The sequence below is a fragment of the Phalacrocorax carbo genome, chromosome Z (assembly GCF_963921805.1).
Source record: "Phalacrocorax carbo chromosome Z, bPhaCar2.1, whole genome shotgun sequence".
NCBI classification, from domain to species: domain Eukaryota; kingdom Metazoa; phylum Chordata; class Aves; order Suliformes; family Phalacrocoracidae; genus Phalacrocorax; species Phalacrocorax carbo.
The window spans coordinates 24,007,848-24,023,688 of NC_087548.1; the positions used below are offsets into that span (position 1 = coordinate 24,007,848).

Consider the following 15,841-nt stretch of genomic DNA (forward strand, 5'->3'; position numbering starts at 1 on the left):
AGCAAAATGACCCAATGATTCTTAGAGCTGGTTGCTGGAAGAGGTGGTGAGTTTACAAGGATAAAAGCTAGAAGTTTTCTTCCAGACCTCAAGCTGTTTGGTGACTGAACATAAAACAAGAAGTGGCACTCTGCTCAGTTTGCCATGAGCCTAATTTGCGTTTTTTTCTGGTACAGCTGACACTCTAGGAAGAGGAAACTGTTGCCTGGACCGAATTCAGCATACCTCTTTCCTGCCGAAAAGGAATATGTTGAGTTTGTCTTGAAATAGTGAGGAATTCCTTTAATCTAAATTGTAGATGAGCATTTGAATTACATATAATTAACCTACAAATAATGTATTGTAGGCGCAGCAAAACTAAGATTCACAGGGTCCTTTTTAATGTATCAGTTCAGAACTTCTATATCTTCTCAATAATACTGATCTCGAGGTTGTTATTCTAATGCCTGTGCAGAAGAATGATATTTTAAGGTGTCCTAGAGCATCAGAGGGATCTGTATGGAACTGGCAGGGACAGCTGGGACTCTAATAGCTTCTTCAAGAGGAGAAGAACAGCTAAGATACTTTATGTAATCAGAAACGTTATTTAAATACAGTAATCCCACACCTAAGATCTAGGAACAGACTGGAGAGTGTTGCTGCAGCTTTAAGTATGAATTTAATTTATAGCTGCGGTTTTCAAACTTCAGGAATTCTAAATTGATGCAAACAATGCTGTGCATATAGTTATGCTTTTTTTGTATGGTAATCAATGCATCATTTCAGACCTAAAAAAAAAAAAAAATGTTTGAGCTGGTTGCTGCCACAGCTGCTCCTTTGAGGTGTAGAGCACTACACGCTTTATCCTTATACCAGGAATATTCCTCACTACCCACCTTCTCTGAGTTCCCAAGCTGGGTACTTAAATATTCTCACTGCTGCATTTTGGAGGTTATGTTGTCTTTATAAAAAGACAGTAGCATGTTTTTCTTTCTTTTCCTACCTTACCAAGACCCATGCCTATACTGATGGGTGTGTTGTAAGGACTACTGCTGCACCTGAAATATGCTTCAAGTAATTGTTACACATTGTTACACTAATTGTTACAGAAAACAAGTGTTTTACATCTGTCAAAATGATTGCTTAATGTTACTCATAGATCATCTGAAATATTTTTCTTAATTGTTCTTAGGTTAGTGACATTGGAGAATAGTCCATGTCTTACCCCTGAGCTCCTGAGAGTATTTCAGAACATGCCTGCCCTTCTTGGTAAGTCTTTTACTAATAACATTTCTGGGTTTTTTTCCTACTACTTGTGTTGTTCATGCATTAAGTAATGCTGCTGTGGCTGCAAGAACTAAATGAGCTTGCAAAGTTTTAAGCATTAAAAAGCAAAGAGGTGTTTTTTATTGTTTGACTTTCCCATCTTCTTTAATATTTATCTGCGTAGCCCAGTTCTCTTTTTTTAATTGAAGCTCCTTTGTACCCAAAATGTAAGACAAATTTCAGTTTATAATTTCAGAGTGTTTTTTTAAGGAAGCTCCTGAAATTTAACACCAAATGTGCTGAATTTCAGTCATGTTGATTATATGGAATGCTGTCCTGTTCTGCTTACAACGAGAATGATGATTTCTAGTCTAAAGAATTAGAAGTTTCCATTATTAGATTTTTCCATTATTCAGTTAATAACTGTGTAGGATGTTTTCAAACTACCTAAGTATGTCTATAAGCATATCAGTCAAGCAGCACTGATATTAAAATCAGTAGTTTTGCCTGAGTTTTTGACAAAATATAAACTTATTAATGAGGATTATGATTCAGTGCTTAAGAAATACTGATATTTGAGGTGCTTTTGCTTTGTAATTAAAGGGAATATAAAAATTTTGTAGTTTAATTTTATTATGTAACATGTTTTTGTTTAAATGTTTAGCTGTGCTTTTGTAGGTTGTGGAGCTAATACACCATGTGATTTTCATAATAGTGTCACACTGCCAATCTGCTTGAGTTAAATTCAGAAATACTTTATTTGTGGCTTGTTTACATTTGCTAATGCTATTACCTCCCCATCCCGTCCTCCATAGTCCTCATACGATACTTTCCAGGGTAGAGATGAGTATGAATGGCATACCTCCACCTTTTGCTAGAAGACTATTCAGGAATATTATACGCTTGTAACAATTTCCTTATCTTATGAATGAAACCAGGAGCATAAATATATGCTCTCCTTTGGAAAAAATATATCCTCAAGAGAATGTTCCTTGTTCGGAAAAATGAAAGCTGATGTATGATTCTGGTAGAGCAAGTAGTACACTTAAGCTAGGTAGGCTTTCCTTAAGGTGAGGCTTCAAACACATTTATGCCAAACTGGGGGGGGGGGGGGGGGGGGGGGGGGAGGTTTATCAAGGAAGGGGGTAAGTGGCAAAGACATAGCAGCCGATGTGTAATCATAGACTGGTCTCCTCATATAGACTTCTGATACTACTTTACTGCCTGAGCATTTTTCTGAGAAACTTGCCTTCTGAGTGTCATGTCAGTCCAAAATTTTAATTGCTGAAGGCCAAAATGGTGTGTGTTTTGCCAGAAAGTAGAAACCATTCTGGTCTTTGCCTGCAATTCCATTCTGTTTATATGAGGAGAATCTAGCTGGATAGCCTCCACATGACATAGCCGTGCACTGTGATGTTGAAATAGAGCTTGAATTTGGATTAGTGCTAACCTTATTTTAAAACTTGGTAGTTACAAAAATAATGCAATACTACCATCCAGTATCCCTCAGGCAGCTACTTCATTCATTAAGTATACTTGAAAAAGGGATGCTTCACTTAATGTGATCAGTGATGATCAGCTATGCAAGTTAATTAAATGGCTATTCAGTCTTAGTTCTGTAGTACAGTTTCTCCAGTATAAAAGTGGCAGTATTCACCTGAAACTTCCAGCACTTAAAGGACAAACTTCCTATCCTCTCATGATGGTGACTTAGCTGTCAGGACAAGGTGTTGTAACTGGGAAGTCTGCTGATTTCAGTTGGACAGATGCAGAAATCCATTCAAAGTTCGAGATCCTCAAATTTAAAGTTTCAAAATTGGTAAGTCTTGTGTACCTTAGCTGTCTCAGATAAGGCAAACTAGAAAATCTGAGGTGGGTTCTCAATTCAGTCTTAAGGTATCAAAATGGAAGCCAAAGGGCAGATCTGGTGAAGGGAAGTTCTGAGAAGACTGCCTTGCTTACATCTGTCAGAGCAGGGTGGAAGACTAGCAACAAGGTGCTCCAGAAAATGATTTTGTTAAAAATACAGTGTAGGGAATATGAACCTTCTGACCTTTAGTTTCTGAATTCATTCTTCCTGATTGGAATTACTCTAATATAGGGGTAAGGTAACTATTTTTCTGGTGTGTTGAACAGCTGCATCAGCATTGATGTCCTTCAGAAAGTGTCCTATTAGAGGTCAACATGGTTGAACTAGAGGAGCTGGAAGGGAAGAAGAGAAGTAGAACTCATACATGAGATTTTTTGACATTAGGTGTATATAGCAGATCCTGTCCTGCTGAAGAGGAGAAAAGAGATGTGCCAAAAAGTCATCAAACTGGAGAGAGAGAGAAGACGTTTTATCTTCTCCACGACCAGATTATAGCATTTTTAAGTCTTGCATAAATGTTACTTCTTAGATGTATTAATATACAATAATAGGGGACAAACCTCTGTGGGAATTGAACAGCGTGTGTAAATAGATACAGTGCAGCTTTGATAACTCAGACCCAAAGGGACTGTGGAAAAATAATATTGATAACCATTTATGTAAAAGTAGATGGTTTGGTTATGTTTAAGGAGGTACAGACAATAGGCTGGATTGTGTATTATTCAGGTGTTTGTTATTCATTGTATTGTAGCTTTTGCTTTGCATTAATTGCCTTTGTGAGCAAGGTCCTGTGGGACTTGATTGTGACTGTACACTGTATTTTTTCAGAAAATTTGGGAGGTATGCAGTGATAGATTGGCAGTTCTGAGTCAGGACCATTAAAAGCTCTTTGAACATCTAGTGTTTCTCATTGGATTCGGGAGTTTATCTTAACCATCAAAGTACAAAACTTGATTTATGATTTCAGTGTTATAAGAGTACATATTCTTAGATAAAGTGATATAAAAACAAATAAGATATACTGTGTGTACTGCGTGCAAATTATGCCTGGTAGTTTTTGAAGTGTGCTATGGATATCACTTAACAGAAATATGCTGCTGTGGTTTTTTTTTTTCCTATTGGTGAGTCAATGTTCAGGTGATTGCAAATGAATATATTATCTGTTACACAATTTTTTAAAGTGCTCATAAGATGCTTCCCAAGGCATATACTGTACAAGCACTTGCTCGTCTATCATTGGTTCCTCACCCATCAGTGATACCTTAGAAACTTGAACTTTGAAGGCCTCTCTGCTGCCTCCTCTCTCTCATGCTTTCTCTCCCAGAGCCAACTGTCTTGTTAACAAGAGTAGACCTTCAGCATTCTCTGACTTTCATTCCTAACTTAAATTTGCAGCCTAGAGAAGTAATTGCTTGCCATTTTTTCTCCTGCATCTTTTAGGAGGCTTTTTTAAAACATGTTTATCTCTTGGCAAGCAGTTCCAATGTGTGATGCATAAAAATTGGTTTGAGATTTAGTTAATGCCTTTTTATTAGTGATGCATTCACTCATACTCAGTTTTTCATTATTTGAACATGTCTTTGTCATGGCTATGTCACAGGCCTGTGGCATATGTCAGCATAAAGTATATGTAAGTGCAGTGACACCTCTTCAATTTTTAAAAGTCAACTAAAAGGGGAAAAATATAGAATTTTTATTTTTTTTATTTTTTTTTTAACTAGTCTGAAAGTAATATGTAGTTACTCCTTCCTGGATATATTTGTCCTCTGAAGAGAGCTCTTCATATCCATTTCAGGATACTACTGCTGTTGAAACTGTATGTCAGAGGAGTTGTACAAAACAATTAGATTTGCCTTTTAAAGTAATCAGTGCTATCCTTAAATCTTAAAGATACAGAGGTAAAATGTTGCATTTGATATGAAGGCTTGATTTCACTTACATAACTGATCTTCCTTCATAGATTGTGGTGCTATCACTGATGTAAAATAATCATTCACAACATAATTCTCATATTTAGGTTTCATATGAAACCTAAATTAATATGAAATGAATAAATTCATATGAATTTATTCAGCAAAATATATTTTTGATTTATGAAAGTCTGGCAAAAGAATTGATGCATAATTAGGTTTTCAAATGTAATCAGCTGAAGGTGATATCTTTCTAGAAAAATGCTTTTACTAAACGTTGAGCATTATGCACAGATGAGTGACTAAAATTCTGTTGTTTCCATGACATGTATCTTACCTGTTTTTTTCCTTCTGGCCTGAAATAACTAACTTATTGCAATTTTGCTATCATATATTACCTTTGTATCAGTTATCACAGAATCACAGAATGGACAGTGATGGAAAGCTTGGTAGTACTTCATGTTTATACAAACATTCCTTTACAATTTGTCTACTGCATTAGTATCTAGTAAGAAAAAAAACCTGCAGGCCTCTAAGGAGAGTGCAGTAACTTCAAGAAATGTGTAACACTAGTAATATGCTACTAAAGCTAATTTATAGATGTGTTGGAGTCTTTTGATGAGGATATTGGATGCGTAGGTGAAAATCCTCTCTTTTCAAGTCAAGATATGTAAATATTCAAAATAAGTGATAAGAAGACATAATGTGTCCAAGCACTGAGGTATGAGAGTAGTCACACATTCAAGGCTGTTCAACGGCCATGTCAGGTAACAGGAGCATTAGTATTCTTTATAACGGGAGGGAGAACAAGAGAAACTGCTGAAACTCCCCAGAACTTTTCAGATGTTATAATGGAAAACCAGCCATGGTTTCTGTCGTGATATTTTTTGTGGAAGTTTTTCTGTATAAGCATCTCTAGGTGTAAGCCACACTTTCATACAGGTGAAATTTATTTAATACTTACATAAAAGTATTTTCCTGTTGGCTCTCCATGATGATTTTATTGGAGTATTAATTAATTTAGATGTTCTGGGGTGATTTTTTTTTTTTAAAAGTCTTACAGGTACTGCTTGAGGATGTCTCTTTTTTTCTTTTTTTTTTACCTCTCTTCAAACTGCTGCTGTATACCACCTCCTGTGTATCTGTCTCTTATATTGGTATGCTTTCCTTTCTGAAATACTCAAAAGTATGGCCTAAAAAAGTGTGTTTCAGTCTAAAAGCTCAATGCTATTTGATGTGGCACCTGGGTCAGAAGACAAGACCTGCAATCTTTATTTCAGTGCTTCTACTCAGCATTTACTGACTCAAATGTGAGGGATATAATTTATCAGTAATTGCAGGTCTCTTAAGTACATTTCATTTGTTCCATCTTCAATATCTTCTTAGCTCACTATCACATCCAAAGCTTTGTTTTTTTAAATTAGCATTGGCTTTTGAGGTTATGGATTTCTTGTGCTTCCATTTGAGAACATGTGAGCGCTATTATCATTCATCTTTTATTATTGTCTCTGGCAGGGAGGCAGAACCTGAGTGGTACTGAATCTAAGATAACATTTTTCTATTTGTAGGCATCTGGCACTTAAAAGCTGCGTGAGGAAAGACTTTCAGAAGTGAATAATTTTAGTTGTACTTTGGTTTGGTGATGAGGTTCTGAACTGTGATTTCTTTTTTTCCAGAGCTGAGTTCAGAAAATCTCAAAAATTGCTTTAAGATCATCAATGCTTATATTTTCTTATCATCACCGGAATTTTTACAGGTATGTTTACCATTATGTAATGACTTATATTAACACCTTATTTCCCTACTGGCAAGTTTTTTTTTTCTTACATTGGACAGATTGTACACAAAAACATTTATACTCTTACTCATTTATGTGTATACAAGCATATTGTTCTAATGTTAGCTCTTTTATGGTACATGGTGGGCACTCAATCAAATTAGATTCAAGAAAGATTATTATTTAGAGTTAACTTTTTGTGGGTTGATCTAGTACTTTTGTACCTGAAAAGCTCCTCTGCATGGTAGTAATAATTACTTTAATTACCCTACCAGAATAAAATTATGATCATAAATTCTATCAATAATTGAGCTAGGAATATTATGCCTTGTTCTCACACCTTCTTTATCAGAAAATTGTGATAGATCGCTTAAAAAAACCTGCAATGTTAAAAAAAATTAATCAAAAGGCTTAGATTAGATTTTAATTCATTTGGAAAAGACAAACATTTTAGAAAATATTTCTGAAGGGAAGCTGCGTCTTTGGACTTAGGTAGTCCCTAATGTGTTGAGTTTTGAAATATATACATAGGTATAAAGCACATTTGCATAATACTTTCTTCTTTTAATTTCAGACGTATGCTGCTGACTTATGCCGGTCATTTTGTGACCTTTTGAAGGACATAACTACTGAAGGTCAAGTTCAAGTTTTAAAGGTAGAGTGTAATAAAAACAACACCCAGATATTCAGCTCTGTACATCCATTATTCTTGCTAGTGTTTTATCAGGTTCGAGTAGTATTTTCAAGCGTGATGGAGTTTTCATCCAGCTCTGGAGTTCGCAGCATAAGAAAGACATGGACCTGTTGGAGCGGGTCAGGAGTAGGGCCACAAAAATGATCCAAGGAATGAAGCACTTCTCCTATGAGGACAGGCTGAGAGTTGGGGTTGTTGAACCTGGAGAAGGGTCCAGGGAGACCTTGTAGTAGCCTTCCAGTACCTGAAGGGGGCCTACAAGAATGCTGGAGGGGGACTTTTTACAAGGGCATGCAGTGATAGGACAAGGGGTAATGGCTTTAACCTGAAAGAGGATATATTTAGAGTAGATGTAAGGTAGAAACTCTTCACTATGAGGATGGTGAGGCACTGGAATAGGTTGCCGAGAGAACTTGTAGACACCCCTTCCCTGGAAGTGCTCAAGTCCAGGCTGGATGAGGCTTTGAGCAACCTGGTTTAGTGGAAGGTGTCTCTACCTACAGTAAGGGGGTTGGAACTAGATGATTTTTAAGGTCCCTTCCAATGCAAACTGTTCTATGATTCTATGCTATAGTTATAGATCCTTTATATATATATCACTATGATATAGGTATATATCATTTAGATATATATTGATATATATAATTTATAACATCAATATATATTGCTTATCTACTTAGCTCCCAGTGTGGCCTTGCATTAGCCACAAGGTTTTCCAGTATACTCTGAAAAACTTACTAGTGTATCTACTTGATTCCAGAGGGATAACTGAGCTAAATCCATGTAAGTATTTTTACAAAAAGGGAAGTGTTTTGTCAAGTGTCACTATGCTGACTCGTTTAACAAAAAAAGCTAAGATAAATATTGGGAACAGGAACATATGGGAGTGTTCTCAGAAATATTTTCCTACAAACAGCTTAGGCTGGATTGAAAGCAGGCATTGGAATGGTAAATAAATGGATAAGGTTGAAAAAGACTAATTTGAACTGATGAGACTATTTAGATTGCTGAGGTTGATGTGACTTGATTTTCTAATTATAGGAGACAGGCAATAAAAGGTTTGAAAAGACTCTGTACAAGGAACAAATGAGTTAACAAAAACTTCCAGTACCCAGAAAAGATGAGTGGGGGAAAAATTATGTTCACCTCCATATAACAGTATATTAAAGGTATATAGAACAGAGAGGCATTGAAAGGGGTCAATGGCTTAACATCTCTCTCAAGGCAAGAAATAGAGGGCATTAAATGAAGCTAGGAGGAACAAGGCTCAGAAAAAAAATTAGGGGAGACTGGACAAGAGCACAGAAGAGTACTAGTCCCTCTAAGCTAAAAGTAGGTGGAGACTGAGGAGAATGTTTAAGGAAGGTACCTTTATATGCTTTATACACATCAGTGTATAGATGTATGGTCTCTGTCCTTAGTGAACAGGTATTGGCCTGTTATTCTCACAGCCTCTTCCCCTCGCCATCTTGGTGCAAGGGGAGAGCCCAAAGAGATGGGTGAAAGAAAGCCGGAAGAACACAGTGGAAAAAAATTACTTCAGGGAACAGCTCATGGGAGGAAGAAAAGAGCTGAGAAGCAAATGTAAAGAATGTAAAAACTAGGAAGCAGAGCAGGGTACTGGGAATAGCACATCTGAATGCGCTTGTGGTTACTTGATCACCCACAAAGAGATGGTAGCTCCTAATCAATGGTTCTTTAAGAAAGTGACAGGACAAAAGTACAGGAATTGCTTAAATTGCTGGTACTCCTCCCTGCCAAGCCATGTCATCAAGCTGCTTTTCCTGGAACTATATCAAGGCCCCTTCTTCCAGCCCACCTCCATCAGCTTTGCCAGGGGCCAGGAGGCCAATGAGGAATAGCTTGGCTAGGTGGGTTTCACTTGGGATGCCAGTTTTCATCAGGTCTGTTATGCAGCTCAGGTTTACAGGGTACGTCACTAGAATATACTTTTCAGCAGTCCTGGGGTTTGCTGGTATTTAATGGTAAGCGTCCTACCAGGCCTCTATATGTAGACCAGTATATGTAATTTTAAAGCTTCAGTTAAGATTTTTAAATATACTTTACTAATTGTCTAATTTGCTTTTGTTCTTAAGGTTGTGGAAAATGTCCTAAAAGTAAACCCTGTTTTGGGTCCTCATATGTTTCAACCCCTTCTGCCATCAATATTCAGGGGGATTATAGATGGGGAGGTAAGAGTTACTCATTAATTACCCCCTACTTTTCCTTTTGAAGAGGAAAGTACCTTCTGTTATCTGGCCCAGTTTTCTCATATTGATATTGCATTTTCTCTTGTTTTAAGAGCATCTGATAGCTCTTTGACAGCTATTTTAAAAGTCTGTAAAGGTAACATAGTGTGAGAGTTAAAGCAACTTATCCATCACTTAATTGCTGTTTAGTGTTTATTTTAATAAAATAACACAGAACATATTCTGCCATTCCGTCACTATTAACATTGATAAGATGCTATGACTCTATGCTCAGTTAGATCCTTTGTAAGGGTTGGAGTGTTTTGTTGGGTTTATTTTAAAGAGACTTATATTACTGCTTTTGAAGTGTACCTGCACCAGAGAACAAATGGACAAGGAGAAGACTGACTCCACCCTTTTCTAATTGACATATCTAATATGAAAAGCTGAAGGATGTGAGAATGCTTTGTGTGGGATAGAACAGGTTTTAAGACTTTGCTTGCTTAAATGTCTTAAGTTCTCCCATGTCTCTCTCTTTGCCTTCAAGAAATTTCCATGTTGGATAAAGGGGAGTAAAATCTAACATGCTTTAACTGTGTTGAACCTGGCAGTATCAGCAGGAGGAGTAAAAAAAACTTTAATCAACAGAATCAGCGGGTGGAATTCACTATGCTTCTTGACTTTTTTTATCAAAACCTTTCCTTTTTTTCAGAGTTGAAGACTTTCAGATATCAATATTTGTCTGCAATTATTATTGAGTTAAATATTTCCAAGATTAAACCAAGTAATACTGCTTAGCAGTGTACTTCTTGCTGTATAGAACACAAAAAAAGACAGTTTGTTTGAACAGTTTGCAGTTTAAGAAGACAAAAGACTGGAGAGTGGATTATTAAAATGTCTTCTGATTTAAGATGATTAAATTCATTGCTCCCTATTCAAAAAGCTATTAATGTGGGTTAACATTTTCAGGTAAATATTGGCAATTTTTTCAAGTATTCAATTCTACAAAATACCCACTGTTATATTGTTAGATGCTGAATTTAATACAAAGAAACCTGCAGCTTCTTTTAAAAGATCAAAACTAATAAGAAAAGGTAATAAACTAGTGAGCTTATTACTGTATCCAGTTAATTTTGAGACACTTGCCAATTAGTTATGGCAGTTATGGCACTGACTTTCTGTCAGTGAAAATAAGTAACAACAACTTCAGAAATACTAAGCACTTCTTAATGATACTAAAATAGTTAACACTAACTTTGAACCTGTTGTGGTTTAACCCCAGCCAGCAACTAAGCCCCACACAGCTGCTCACTAATGCCCCCCATGCTGGGATCGGGGACAGAAAGGGTAAAAGTGAGAAAGATTGTGGGTTGAAATAAAAACAGTTGAATAGATAAAGCAAAAGCTGTGCACGCAAGCAAAGCAAAAGAAGGAATTCATTCACTACTTCCCGTCAGCAGGCAGGTGTTCAGCCATCTCCAGGAAAGCAGGGCTCCATCATGTGTAACGGCTACTTGGGAAGAGAAATACCGTCACTCCGAATGTCCCCCCACTTCCTTCTTCCCTCAGCTTTTTACGTTGGGCATGATGTCATACGGTGTGAAATATCCCTTTGGTCAGTTGGGTTCAGCTGTCCCAGCTGTGTCCCCTCCCAGCTTCTTGTGTACCCCCAGCCTCCTCAATGGTGAGGTGGTGTGAGAAGCAGAAGAGGCCTTGACTCTGTGTAAGCCCTGCTCAGGAGTACCTAAAACATCCCTATATTATCAACACTGTTTTCAGCACAAATGCAAAACATAGCCCCATACTAGCTACTGTGAAGAAAATTAACACTACCCCAGCCAAAACCAGTCCATTCTTCACCCCATATTCCATACCATTTACATCATACTCAGGACTCACACTATCCAGTACAACCTCATTAGCCACCAGCCCCCTTCCCAACCTTTGCTATAATACACAGATACCATTCGTGGACCACCCCTGTGAAATGGCTGTGAAACGTCCACAAATGTCCATTAGGTTCATTTAGTCTATGATTTTGGGCTCAGTCGGTTATGGTGGCCACCCAGTACAGGAGGGGTGGTGTGTTGCTTGGACTTTTCGGGCACCTAAGCCAGCTCAGGGCATGTCACTGCTGCAGTTGTTCTGCTTCTTGTAAGGCTTATCTTCCCTTGGTTCATGTGGTTACTGCTGTAGTAATTCCTATAACATGCTACTCGAATCATGGGTTACAACAATTTAAAGGTAGAACCATTACAGTCTCCACCCCTGGTCCCTTTGGACCAGACCATAGGGTTTAACACTGCAGTGAGCTCTTCCCCCTGCCCTTGCTCTGGCATGGACTTATCCACAGACTGCAGTCCCTTAGGGTTGTACCTGCTCCAAATGGAGCCTTATCTAAAAGCCACAGTCTCTCCAGGGCTATACCTGGTGTAGTACAGACTTATCCACAGCCACAGACTGTTTGAGGTGCACCTGTTCCGGCATGGCCTTTTCCATAGGCCACAATGCCTTCAGAGATGTACCTGGTCCAGTGTGGACTTATCCTTGGGCCACAAAACCTTCAGAGGTATACCTGCTGTGGCATAGACATACCCACGGCCACAGACACTTCGAGATGTACCTGCTCTGCTGTGGACTTATCCACGGCCACAGATGCTTTGGCGTGTCCTGCTCCCACAGGGACTCACTCACAGGTCACAGTCCCTTCGACTCCAGTTCACACTGGAGTTCCAGCCTGTCCAGTACAGCAGCACAGAAGCAGCAGCGATGCCCTGGCATCTGCCAGCCCAGGCACCTGGCCATTGCAGTTATCAGAATGTTCCCAGGCACAGCAGAGTAAGATGATCAGCAGTATAGTAAGCAGAGAAAAGAAACAGCAGCCACTAATGAGCAGTGGACTCCAATATGCCCTGAGGCAAGCAAGCCCTGTGGCAAGCACAGGGGCCTGAAGTGAATAGCTGAACAGCAGTAACAGCTATAAATTTGATCTATCACATTCCAGTCAAACCTGTCATTATCTCAAACCCTTCAACAACTCTAAAATATAGCCCCATACTAGCTACTAACTCTATCCTAGTCAAAACCATAATCAACTTTAAAAGTAATTTTTTATCCGTACAATATACTGTTCGTTCATTAAGATACAGGTTTTTAAATTTCCACTAAAATCACCTTGCAATTTGTCTTGGAAATTTGGAGGAAACTGACTTTGAGGTTGCCACAGTTTTCCTATTGTAAGGATCGAGAAATTCTGGTAATGATCATTCACTCAGTCTTGTGTTCTTAGAGGCTTTTAAATTACAATTTATAATTTTGTATTTAACAAAAAAACCATAAAGGATGCAGGCAAGCATTGTCCACATATTTCTGCTTTATATGTTAAGTACTTTTTCTTAATTAACTTAAGCCCCCTTTGTTTTGGTTTACTTTTGTTTCAGAGATACCCAGTGGTGATGTCGACTTATCTGGGGATCATGGGTAGAGTTCTGCTACAAAATTCAAGTTTTTTTTCTTTACTTTTGAGCCAGATGGCCTGTGAGTTGGGTCAGGAGGTAAGGCTTTTTGTCTTGGTATTTCAGCTGGGTTACATGTGGAAGTTTTGCATTCTTTTGAGCTGAAATAAGGTTTCCCTCTGTTTTCCATGTTTGTTCTTCCCCAGTCCATCTTGGAAAGGGGCCTTTTCCCCTCCTTTGGTCCTTCCCCTGAACGTTCTGGAACAAGTTTTACATGTTCCCACAATTACCTTAAAAGATCTCATTAGAAGTTTTATACAGAATCCAAATTCTCTTCCTGCTGCATCCCACAATAAGCCATATAAACACTTTCAGTTTGCAGGGTGTTGCAGGGTGAGAGTTTCTTTCCTTGTGCCATTTTGATAGGTCTTGCGCCAGGGATAATGGTCTAATAATTCTCCGATGAGTTTTTAGGAGTGTTGGATTCAGTCTGCTGCAGTTTCACTGGTGAGGTTACTGAGGTGGTTCTGCTACAGGTGTTCTACTATGTCTTTAAGTGAAATTCAGTAATTTTCTTATCCTTAGATATAATACAGTTTTCAAACAGGTAAAGACAAGTCTTTTTTTTATTTGTCACCAGTGACGGTAAATCAGAGCACAAGTTCACATTATATATGTATTAGACTACTATAGGAAAACTGTTTCAGTAATTCAGAATCAGTGCTCTGTCCATGAATTAAGTGCATTTCTAACTTCTAGGTTACAATAAATGGTGAGGGGGGTTTAGGGTCTGGAAGCACTGTCACAGAAAATTTAAAAAATACAGTTAAATATATCTGACAGAAGTAGCAAGCAACAGGTATCGTATCTTTCCCAGATCAAATAATGTATTCAGTTGCTAGAAAAATTAAAATAAATTATTTTCTATATATGCTGAAGTACTTATAAATGAAAAGGAATGTTCTGTTTCCCATTGCAGTTGGACCAAATTCTTGGTAACATGATTGAAATGTGGGTTGATCGGATGGATAACATCACTCAGCCAGAAAGAAGAAAACTTTCTGCTTTGGCATTGCTTTCACTTCTGCCATCATTAAATAGGTAAGCAAATGTACAATGCCTTAAATAAGAATGCTTCAAAGGCCCTTGAGGTGGTTTTAAGGTATTTCACAATTCTGCAGATAAGTATTCCAATACAAGTCGTATTGCCTTTTTCTTGCCAAGAGAAACTTAAAAACGTAGCATTTTCATGCTATATTATATTAACTTCTTATTTGGCTCGTAGCAATATCGTAACCTTTCTTCTATTTCATGGCAAACATCATTTAGTAAAAATGAGGAGACAGAACTGCATATTTTATTGTCATTTCTCATATCAATATTGAACTAGATGCTTCTCTTATCTGTGATGAGGTAGTTGCTTTAGTTGTCTTTTTAGTATTTTGGTGTCCTTTACAGGGAACAATGTTTGTTCAGTTTTCTTTCCTGTTGTGGGTAGATCTGAACTTTCACCCTGGTTTTCCCCTTTACAACATTAAATGGAAGAGTTGCTGTGAAAGACCATGAAACAGTTTTTGCACTGTAGAATTCTATGGCAAGCAGCTTTTACTGTTGTCCTTTCTCTAGCCATTGTCATTGCTGAATATACATACAAAACAGGACTTTTTAATGAAAATGCTGAATAGTGTTACGCTTCTAAATTGTCACTACTAGAATTCATGTATAACACATGTTTAGGTAAGAGTTCAGTCCATGCTTAACTTCAGGTTATTCTTGTCCGTTTGAAAGTCAGGAAGACAAGACTGCATGAGTTTACATTTAGTCTGCCAGGTTTCCTGAGAAGTCTTTAAGTATTGTCTAATAGGAATTTAGATGTTGCTCACAAATCCTAAAGCTATGTTAGTATCTGTAAAGCTGTAGAATATGTAGTCACTACCTAAAAAATCAGGGGACTCTTACATGTAAAACTTACACAGAAGCTTTTGGTTTTTGTTCCCTATCATCAGGACAAACATCTAGCCAAAGGTGAACCAAGCAGCTGCTCTACGAGAAAGCTTTTTGTTTTTTTTCAGTAAATGTAACAATGCTATGAGTATACTCAAAATGTTCTTAAAGAGGTGTTACCTAAAATTTAAGGTGCTGAACTACATGTCTGCCTTCCTGTGAAGCTTCTTTTAAAGAGGGGAAGGAAAAATAAATTGCATTAGGTACTGTGTTATTTTGAACTACCTTCAGTTGCTCCAAATTTCCTGCTGTAAAAGCCAGTTATTTCTGGCAGTCTTTAACATAACAAAACCTTCTGCAAATGACAGCTTTATTTTTCACATAAATAATTTAAGAAAGCCACTTCTTAAACAAAAAGCCTCTCTTTAGTGGACACATGTTAAAGCAACAAAAAATTTACTATACAACCGATAGACTGCCAGGGCCAAACATACCTTCAGACTGAATATGTGAAACTGATTCTGTCTAGTGATTGTTCCTTCAAATACTGAACAATGTGAGTCACTCTGCTTTTGCCATTTCATATTAATTATATGACATATGCTTGCTGCATCTCACATCTGAAACTTGTGTTAAAGATAAAATTTTTCAAAAGGAGGCTTCTTGTGCAAGTCCTCTTGCAAAGTTTAAGCAAAAATGTTTTAAATATAATACAGTATTTAAAGAAAATATTTTGATTGATACAAACAAAGTTTTC

General features: G+C 37.5%; 1 protein-coding gene across 5 annotated transcripts in view; it reads left to right on the plus strand.

Moving 5' to 3' along the window:
• The window catches only part of IPO11 (importin 11), an 88,682-nt gene that overhangs the window by 37,124 nt on the left and 35,717 nt on the right, over positions 1-15,841 (plus strand). For all 5 annotated transcript variants that reach the window (XM_064438735.1, XM_064438738.1, XM_064438740.1 and 2 more), the window contains 6 exons: positions 1,172-1,248; positions 6,702-6,781; positions 7,377-7,457; positions 9,593-9,688; positions 13,126-13,239; positions 14,120-14,241. In XM_064438735.1, the coding sequence (XP_064294805.1) occupies positions 1,172-1,248; positions 6,702-6,781; positions 7,377-7,457; positions 9,593-9,688; positions 13,126-13,239; positions 14,120-14,241 (570 nt within the window). The remainder of the gene's footprint in view (positions 1-1,171; positions 1,249-6,701; positions 6,782-7,376; positions 7,458-9,592; positions 9,689-13,125; positions 13,240-14,119; positions 14,242-15,841) is intronic.